At 41.2% G+C, this 10,207-nt stretch overlaps 1 protein-coding gene across 1 annotated transcript; it reads left to right on the top strand.

Moving 5' to 3' along the window:
- The first annotated feature begins 72 nt into the window (after positions 1–72).
- Positions 73–8,817, top strand: SYCP3 (synaptonemal complex protein 3). Its single transcript, XM_009073196.1, has 8 exons — positions 73–205; positions 1,294–1,369; positions 2,345–2,379; positions 4,700–4,817; positions 5,719–5,818; positions 6,313–6,411; positions 8,368–8,472; positions 8,617–8,817. Exons 1-8 carry the CDS (start codon positions 73–75, stop codon positions 8,668–8,670), a joined length of 720 nt encoding a protein of 239 aa, XP_009071444.1. The 3' UTR covers positions 8,671–8,817.
- The last annotated feature ends 1,390 nt before the right edge of the window (positions 8,818–10,207 follow it).

The following is a 10,207-nucleotide window of genomic DNA, read 5'->3' as shown; positions in this document are numbered from 1 at the left end:
CCTGGTTGATTGTATGATTCTATGAAAGGTATGTAACAAATCCCACATACTGTTCCAATAGGGAAAAATCTGATGATGGCACCATCGGGAAGAAAGCATGGAGGAAAAGCTGGTAAACCAGCACAGGAACCTCCAGCCATACCTGCCTATGACTTCGAGGAGGAAAGGAAAGAGCTGAGTGGATCAGAGGAAGATATTAGAGAAGGTGCTTCTTTGACTTCTTTAGCACAGTTTCTAAAATGTGAAGTTGATCACATTTCTGACTAGGAATGGAAAGGAAGACACTGCTGTGCCAGCAAGTGTCTGAGCAAGGATGGCTTGTAATGCCTGAGACAACGAGCCTCTTGGTGTGTCCCTTTGGTGGTTAAGAGGAGAGAACCAAACAGAACAGCTCTGGATAGTGCACTGTTATGTCTTGGAATTCTAGGTGGAGCAGAGCAGAATTTTGTTACATGATTCTGTTGCCTTTTTTTAATGCTATATCCTTCTGCCACCTGCCTGGGTAGAACATTGTGAGAGCAGAGCAGGGCAGAGCCAGAGAGCTCTGTTTGCTTGCATGGAGTGCTGACTCAGGGAAGGTAGGTGGTGTCTGGCAGGGTTAAGACTACTTCAAGAAGAATCTGAACCAAAGAAAAGAAAGAAAGTAGAGAAAGGTGAGGGGAAACCAAAACAAACCAGTGGAGGTATTTGTGTTTAATTTTGATGGGATGTCATAAAAAAGTAGACTTTGCAGTTCTCACTCATCATGTGATAGTTTTCTGTAGGCTGATGGAACTCCACTTCTGCATTTTGCCTTGGAGCAGTTATCTCTGGGCTTGTTTCTCTTACTTTCTCCCCTTCACTCATTTAGACTAAGCTCCTCCCCTGTCCCCATCAACAGAAGCCCAACAGCCAAGGATGTTTTGTTCAAAAAAACATAAATACCAATTTGTGACTTTGCCTTTTAAAGGTTACTTATTTCACAGCAAAAGTCGAACAGATTGGGCTTTTTCCATTTTTCTGTTACTTTTCCCTTAGTGATGACTTACATTGTGGGTTGGGAGTAGTGGACAGAGAAAGCAAAACTGGCTGAGACCTGTACAGAGGAACTCAGGGCAGTGCAGGGTAATTCATTCCCATCTGTCAGCTCCACATTCAGAGTCTGAGGAGCTGCATGTGTTGCTGATGAGAACTGAGACCCATGAGGCATGTCCAGAGAAGTGGCTTTACAGAGAAGTACTAACACTTTTCATAGCTCAAATGGCCCCCAGAAAACATGATGTTTTTGTAAGTATCACTGTAATTTTTCTCAAGGTGACACACCAGTAGCGGACAAGCATGGAAAGAAACGACCCTTGGTGACGACTCATGTGGTGCCAGATGATGTGGGGTAAGGTTAGGGGTTTGGGGTTCTGTTCCAAAACAAGCAAGTCTCAAATAGACACCAATTTCATTTATTCACTAGGCTTGTTATGCTTTGGTTGGTTTGGGGTTTGGGTTTTTTTAGCATTTGATTAAAAAATCAAGTAACAGATAGTACAGTAACTGTAGGTAAAAAGAGAATGTGACATTTTAAAATGAGTAATTCTAGTTTCTTTGAAGAGACTTTTGAACATGCATAAAAATGTGATATATTTGTTTTTAAGGTTGTTTCTTTTAAAAAATTATTTTTAAACCTAAATTGTTGGTAATTTCATTACATTCCATTATTTTTTTCCTCTGATTTTAGTTGCTTAAAGATATTACCAATACTTTAAATGAACCAACACTTGCATGAAAAAGAAATTATTTTATTACATAAGTCTTATGAAATTGAATATTTATGGGCAGTGCAAATGTAAGAAAAAGTGCATGCTGAAGTAATTTTGTGGCAGATTATTACTGCTGACTTGCAGATGTTGTTGTTACTGTGCTGCACCACTGCCTTACACACTGGTGTTACCATCTTAAAGGTGCTGTAAAAACTACCCTGATGTTGCTTGTCTTGGATTTACTGTGCCAACCCTGCTAACTGGGATGGACTTGTTTTCATAGCCTTTGTTTTCTCTTTCTGTATAGGGAACAAGACATTTTATTTCCTGACTTCCCTCACCCAAGACCTTTCAAATGCCTAATAGTGCCTTTTTACTGGGGAGTAAGTTAATAGATTCTAGTTGGATGTTTTTGAAAGCAAATCAGTCTGAGAAAGAGACCTCTCATTGGAGGAGAAAAGGAGTACAACTATTTTCTCTCAGAGAGCAGAAGCAGCTCTGTCACTGCTCACAAGTAATAGGCACATGAACACAATTAGGTTTAGGCATATACAGCAGGTCTTACTCTACAGTCAGAGAATGGGCAAATAACATTTTCAAATGCTGTTTTGTAGGGGTGAAGTGCAGAATATGCTGGAAAGATTTGGAGGTATGTGAGTTTACATTCCATAAATTGTTGCAAAATGGGCAGTAATTCCTCACCATAAACTAACTTCCAAGGCTCACATAAAACGACAAGTCTTTGTGAATAAAGGCAGTTTTCAGGGAAAAAAAAGTTCTAAGTAGAGCAAAGAGAAAGAAAGGGAAAGAAGGGAAGGGAATAAATGCATATGAAGTGAGTTGTAAGCATTAGTGTAGGTAATCACAAAGGAAAAAGGGAGAAATGCATGAGTGCTTTTGATAATCAGTTCCAATTTCCATATGAAGTTTGAGAGGTAGTGAACATATTATAGAGAAAAGGGACAATGCGACTGAGCTGTGGTTCTCACTCCATCTTTTGTCACACTGACATAGAGGAGACTGGGGATTGCAAGACGAGTGAGAAATAAGGGGCATGGAAATGTTAATATAAGCAGCTAGAAAGAACAAATAGTTCTGGAGAAGCAATTTTGGAAGGATATACAGAATGAGAGAGTGGTCTGTACTCTGCACCTTCAGGAATCTAGAGAACAGGGAGTTGGCAGATCAGAGAATTTCAGTAGTCAGGAAGAGCAGGAGTTTCTAGCAGAGCCAAGTGATGAGTGTTAGCAATGCCAGTCATGTAGTGATGAGAGATTTATGCATGTCACTTAGTAGGACGTAGTCATTATCAGATCCCCAGATGGCTTTACTTACAGTGAAATTACCAGCTGCACTCTAGATAGCTGACAGGTTAGAGAAAAAACACCGTTCAGTTGTAAAGAATGTGTAATGCCCATTACAGTGTAAGAAAACATCAAGAAGCCACAGCAGGGAGGGAAACCATCTTCATGCAGCATTGTGTATTCAACAGCTGATTAACACTTTCCTTGTATGTAACAAAAGAGCTGTACAGAGTCAGTACTTGCATGCCAATCTGAGGATGAAAAAGGAGTTAAAGGAAATCCTTGATCTATGAGTTAAGACTTTTGGTTGGCACAAAACTACAGTTTTGGTATTACATACTAGAATGCTATTACAGATCTGGCAACTTGGAGAAGAGAAAGATTTCAGTGTTAGAAAGTCATGATTACTTGTAAGTTAAGACTCAAAAAAGGAAGGAAAGGAAGGATGGAAGGGAGAAAAATGAATGGATTCGAGAGAGGATGTTGTCTGCACAAAACAGGAAGTTTGGCATAAGCAGGGGCAGATGCCTCAGCAAATCACAAAGGTTTGGCAGATGTTCCCTGAAGTCTACAGTGAAACAGAAAAGAAATTGTTGTATTAACCTTAAGCTGAGACTTGTTAAATCTCCAAATGTAAATGAAACACACTAACTTCTATTTAATACTTAAATAGTACTTTCTCTCTGAAGTATGAAAAATAGTTTGTTGTTCATTCAACATGTTCACAGTGATAGTAACCACACACTGCCTTGAATTTATTCCTGAAATCCAAGTCATTTGAGAATTACTCTGAAACAGGTGTGGATTTCTAGGAAAAGAAGTCATTAAAAAGGGTCAGCAAAACTGAATGGTTGTGTTATTGAATTACTAGATACTAGAGAAAGGAGGAAGATGTCATTAAAAAGGGTCAGCAAAACTGAATTCCTTGAAGGTCTGGGAGCTCAGAGGCACTACAGTCAGGCAGCTAAACTAATGGAGATTTTGGTTGTGTTATTGAATTACTAGATACTAGAGAAAGGAGGAAGATGTCTAGGGTTAGGGTTAGGGTTAGGGTTGTGCAGGTACCTCTAGCTTTGAATGGAGAATTTGCAGCCTGTGAGATGCCCAGATACAATGTGAACAGAATGCAGAGTGCTTCCCGTGCTGCCAGAGTGTGTGCTTGCTGCTGAGGTGATGTGTTAGAGGGGCATGTTGGGCCACAACAGTCAGTAGGGAACCACAGGATGACTGTGTGCCAGGAGCCCACTGAAGTGTACAGAACCGAAGCACTGCAGCTCCCTGGGCTTCAAACCACTGGAGTTCCAGCTCACTGGGTGTGTCTGCTCAAAGGCAGTCGGACACTGGACCCAGAACCAAAGAAGCTAAAGCTGAGACACATCACAGCAGGTCCTATCTGGTATGGTGTCTGTGAGAGGTGGGACTCAAAGGACATGCCATGCCCGTTGTGGGGCTGAGCCATGAGCAGGGGTTGGTGCCTGAGGGGCTGAGGGAAGCAGCACTCACACCAGTGCCAACAGCAGGCTGAGGGACACTAACCACAGCACCCAGACTAGCTTCTTTGTTAGCACAGACCTCATTTGCTTCTCCAGTGTAACCCCTCAGCATGTTTAATAAACAGCACAATGCATTCAGTGTGCTTAATCTCTAAATATTCGTTGGTTTCAGCTGACATTAACAAGGCTCTCTTAGCCAAGAGGAAACGATTAGAAATGTATACAAAAGCCTCACTCAAAACCAGTAACCAGAAGATTGAACATGTTTGGAAAACACAGCAGGAACAAAGGTAACGTTTATCCTGGTTTTCAGACCCGTGGAACCAGATTCCCTTTTGTGTCACAGCATGGAGAGTTGATCTGTCCTTGCAATCAAATAGCAAGTTCTGTATATATTAGTTAACTGTCTGCTCAGTATCTCTGCTGCCTCCAGCTGTGTCCTCTTTGTTAAACTCTTCTAAACTGAGCAGCTTTAAGGTCTGGAATTCTGAGAACTGACCTTGCTTTTATCTTTATGCAAAGTGACCTTTGATGCTGGTTTTTTGTCTTTTAAACCAATGTTTTTATTTTTTCCACTTTGGAATTTTCCTTTTCTACTTGAAAACTGAAAAATTGCTAGTAGAACTTTAATACCATTTTGGTTAAGAAAGAGATTAATTTTCACCCTACATAACATTCTTGTCACCTCTTAAGGCATATTTAATTACTACACCTGATACTACAGGTAGAGCAAACTGCAGAACCAGACAGCTAAGAACTGAAAGTCAGTAATACTTGTAATGGTCTTGGTTTTCTACTTATATGTAGACTTGAAACTTGTATGGACAAGATTTTAATTTACATAGAGAAACTTGGAGCATGGTAAATTAATGAATGAGCGAATCAGTTCTGCATTATAAACCCCTTGTGTTAAAGCAAAGGTTTTGTAGCTGGGTTAGAAAAATATGGTGCAGCTCAGAAAACCTGACATTGCTAGGAAGAAAAGTTGTTATCATGTCTTTTTAACCTTTTGTATATGAGTTCTGTCTCCTTATATATATAATTCACATTCCCTCTGTGTGTGTGTAGGGTCAGATGTAACAACTGCCTATTTCTGCATCTCTGGCAGCTTTTATTCTCCTGCATGTGTATGCTGAACCTTGGCTTTCCTTGGAATTCTCTGTAACATTTACAGGTAGTGTTTGTTTACAGGCAGAAGCTCAACCATGAGTTCTCCCAGCAGTTCCTCACCTTATTTCAGCAGTGGGATGCAGATGTGCAGAAAGCAGAGGAGCAGGAAGAAAAGCTGGCCGTGAGTTTCCAGCATGCCATGAGTCTTGCTGTATTTTCACAAGGAGGGAATATGGTTGCTTAGACACTGGAGAAATGTAGAAACACTTTATGTAGCAGTTTAAACAAATATAGGATTGCTTGCCACTTGATTTTAAAAACCTGTATGCCAGTGAATTCATTCAAGCTTGGTGGCTCTCACACTGTAAATGGCTAAGTTTCGGGAACAGAGGTGAATTTGCAGCCTTTACTCCAAGTTTCCCTGCGGGGGATAGCAATCCTCATGAGATTTTTACAGAGATAATTCAGGTTGGAAGGAACCTCAGGAGGTGACTCAGGTCTGCATCCAGTCTTCAGTCTTACTTTCATTAATAAGAGCAAGGGTAACTCTCCAGGCAGAGATCTACACTACCAGGCACAGATTTCCAGTGTAGGCAGAAATTCTGATGCTGAAAAACAACACTGCTGTGGGTTAACAACTAATGCAACTCTGGGTTTTTTTCACTTCTGCTTCAGAATATGTTTCGTCAGCAACAAAAAGTTTTTCAACAGGCGAGAGTAGTTCAGAGCCAGAGACTGAAAACCATTAAGCAACTCTACGAGCAGTTCTTAAAGGTACAGTAATTAGTTTTCTTGGAAGGCAACTGATCCTTATCTTACCACTTAAGCAAACTGTATTCATTCAGCCTTCTGAAACACAGAGGTTTAACGTCCATTTAAAGAAACAGCCTTGCGTAAACAGTCCTGTTTAATTTCTGTATTTGCTGGGAGTCCCTACAAACACCATTTTTTGACCAGTGCTTACAATGTATGTTAAACACATGATTCATACTGATCAACTGTGTTTTAAATTGTTTTCTTTTAACAAAGCAGCTAACACACTAGACAGCAAGCAGAAAATAATTCTGAGTATAACTGCATAAAAAGTTCACTTTTTAGTTTAAAACTAGTTTTCCCCTTGTGATTTTGCACTAAGAACAAACCACATTATTCCCAGAATTTCTTCCCCCCCTATTTTTCTAAGGTATTTGAATTCTATACTGTGAGAAAAATGAAAATACCCTAAATGGTTGGTTCTATAGTGAATGCAGAATCACTGAAGGGCCGAGGTTGGAAAAGACCTCTGTGGGTCATCAGGTCTTGCCAGCAGGTGGTACACGAGGGTACTAGAGTTGGTTGCCAGGGACTTACATCCCGATGGCTTTTGAGTGTCTCCAAGGCTGGGGACTCCACAGCCTCTCAGGACAGCCTGCTCAAGTGCTCAGTCACCCTCACGGTGAAGTGTCCAGCTTCCTGTTTTCAGTCTGTGTTTATCATTTCTGGTCCTGTCACTGGGCACCTCAAGTGCTTGGCTCCATCTTCTTTGTCCTCACTTCAGGCACTAGGTATCCCCCCTAACCTCCTCTGTTCCAGGCTGAACAGTTGCATCTCCCTCAAGCTTTCCTCACAAGGGAAATGCTTCTGTCCCTTAATCATCTTCACGGCCCTTTGTTGGGCTCTATCTCATTTTTCCATGTCTCTTTTACTGAGATGTCTAGAACTGGACCCAGCCCTCCAGCTGTGGCCTCACCAGTGCTGGGTAGGGTGGAAAGGTCACGTCCTTTGACCTGCTGGCAGCACTTCTCCTAACACAGCCTAGGAGACTGTTAGCTGCCTTTGCTGCAAGGGCACACTGCTGGCTCATGCCCTTTTCTGCCCAGCTGCTTCCCAGCTCCATGGCCCCAAGTACATGGGGCAGATTCAAGTCCATCAGGTTCTAGCAAATCTTAATTTCTGTTCAAGTCATTTCCTAAGTGGTCCCTTTTGCAAATTTTGGTTCGTTAGGATAAGCTTGGTGTTTGCTTTGGTTTGAGGTTTTGTTCAAGTCTCTTAGTTTATAAAAATAAATCTGAAATAGAGCAACTCTTAGTTTGAAGTAGTCAGAAATTACAGAGGGTATTACAGCAGAATTTATAACTGGTCCAAAATATCATCATCAAAGAGGAAAATCTGACCAGAAGGTCAAATAGTACTTTGATTTTTCTCTTCAAAGAAGATCAGAAGGTAGAAGTTAAGCCTCAAATAAGCTTAGCTAAATACAAGGAAAATGCAACTCTACATGTCCACAGAGGTAGGTGTAATTGTATGTACAAAGGGAAGATAACCAGTGAGCTTTACTTGGCTTATCTGGGGAGAGGTGTGCAAAGAAACACAATGGGTTTAGAGTCCTCACTTCAAGTCCCCCAAGGCTGTGTTAATATTGAATGCCTAGCAGTCCTGACAAGTGTCTGTTCAGTCTCTTCTTGTAGAACCCTTACCTCAATCAAAATGCAGAACAGCTAGCTGAGGTCTCGCAGAAGGGCACTGACTGCAGGGCACTGCTTCCTTCACGGGCTCCACAGTGCTCAAACAGCAGTGCAGCCTGAAGTACACAGTTCTGTGTGATCCCTCTGACAAATCTGTGACAAGACTAATCAATTATCAGGGATCACTATGCAAATCAAATTGCAGTATGAGTAATGGTTGATTTGTTTGTTTTAAATTAACCTTTGACATTGAAGAGTTCTGAATTAAGATTATCCTTAACTTCAGACCATGGAAGAGCTGGAGAAGAGTAATGAAAGTCTTCTAGTTGGTGCCCAGAACGAGCTTCGCAAAGAAATGGCTATGTTGCAGAAGAAGATCATGATGGACACTGTAAGTATCAGCTCTAGGACGTTAGTTAGATACAAAGACAGAACATCCTGTGAAAAGCCATTTGCCACTCATTTAGGGTGAGTGGCTCAAAGGGAGCACACTGACTCGGCGTTTGCTCAGCATTGTCTCCTTTCCTTGTCACAGCAACAGCAGGAGATGGCGACTGTTCGCAAGTCTCTGCAGTCCATGCTATTCTGATGGCTCAGTGGAGAGACAACTTGTACCTGAGTAACATGATACAAGTACAGGCATTAGCCACAGAGAAGTATGTTAAGATTTAAATCTTTCAAGGTTCCTATTAAACACTTTCATGGATTGTTCTAATCTTGTGTCTGATGATGTTGTAAGAATGTGTATTAGTAAATTTATTGTTGGGGGGCAGTATGGGCCCCAAACCATTTGTTGTCTGTCCAATTAATCATTTATTACTCCATATTCACTGTCAATAGCACTGGGTTGTTTAAACTGTTTCCCTTTCCACAATGCCAAACTGTAACAAATGGGCAGGATTACTGAGAAATACATTACCCAGATTTTGCAGAATAAGTTTAGGTGTTTGGGCACACTGGGCACTTTTCTCGAGCTGCAGACTTTCACAGCTCCAACATCTGGTCTGCTGACATACCAGCAGTTGTAAAAGTTCACAGGGTGTGACACAGCTCATGTAAGGTTGTTTAATGATGTGTGTTATGGTAAATTAATTCTGTTAACTTTTCTGTTAGGATAGGCACTGTGTTAGTAGGAGATTTATGAACTGCTGTGATTTGCCCAGAAGCAGGTTTCTTTAGCTGAGCAATGAGCTTGAAGTATCAGCTCAAGTAAGCACAGTTCAACATGCATTTTGGGGTATGTTCTTCTTGTAGAACCACAGCTGGAAGCAATCTACCTCATTTATTTAGTACCAGTTATTACAAGCCTTGGAGATGGAATATTACTTTTGGCAACTCCAAATGACTACCAGTTTAGGGAGACCTGAGGTTTTAGAGTAAAGCATTTATCTGTCATGTGTCTCATTGCAGTAAACAAGTATAAATTAAACAACTGGCTTAGTGTGCATGCAGTTTGTTTGTACAGAAAACCATTCCACCTGAAGATCTGCTTTTACAAATGTGGTTGCTAACATGTTTAATACAGCAGTAGATAAAACACAGACCATCATCCACACGCCCACACACACATGTGATGTTTCCATAACAATGGATTTCAAAACCATATTCTTCTCAGCTTCCTAGCGCTTTTAGTTCAGAGTCAAGTCACTTGATGATGGTTCTCCAGGTCTGGAAGCCAGATTAGTGATGAATAACTTGCAGAAGCATCAGCTATTAGGTTGCAACTGAAGTTGAACAAGCAACCAGTATGGAACAGTTTGTTCTGCATCTGCCAGGAATCAGGGAAATAGCAAACATGGAAGTTACATTGCCACAATGATGCATGAGGCAATATGAGCCTCTGGTGGGTAACCAACAACAGCTAACTTTTAATCTGCTGCTGAGGCTCAGCCCTCTAAGGACAATTAGAGAATGCTGGTTGCAACTGAAGTTGAACAAGCAACCAGTATGGAACAGTTTGTTCTGCATCTGCCAGGAATCAGGGAAATAGCAAACATGGAAGTTACATTGCCACAATGATGCATGAGGCAATATGAGCCTCTGGTGGGTAACCAACAACAGCTAACTTTTAATCTGCTGCTGAGGCTCAGCCCTCTAAGGACAATTAGAGAATGCTCAGGTTTTGC

The sequence above is a fragment of the Acanthisitta chloris genome, unplaced genomic scaffold, assembly GCF_000695815.1.
Source record: "Acanthisitta chloris isolate BGI_N310 unplaced genomic scaffold, ASM69581v1 scaffold22694, whole genome shotgun sequence".
In the NCBI taxonomy this organism is placed as follows: Eukaryota; Metazoa; Chordata; class Aves; order Passeriformes; family Acanthisittidae; genus Acanthisitta; species Acanthisitta chloris.
Note: the sequence above shows the minus strand (reverse complement) of the source record. Positions and strands in the feature narration are given on the sequence as shown.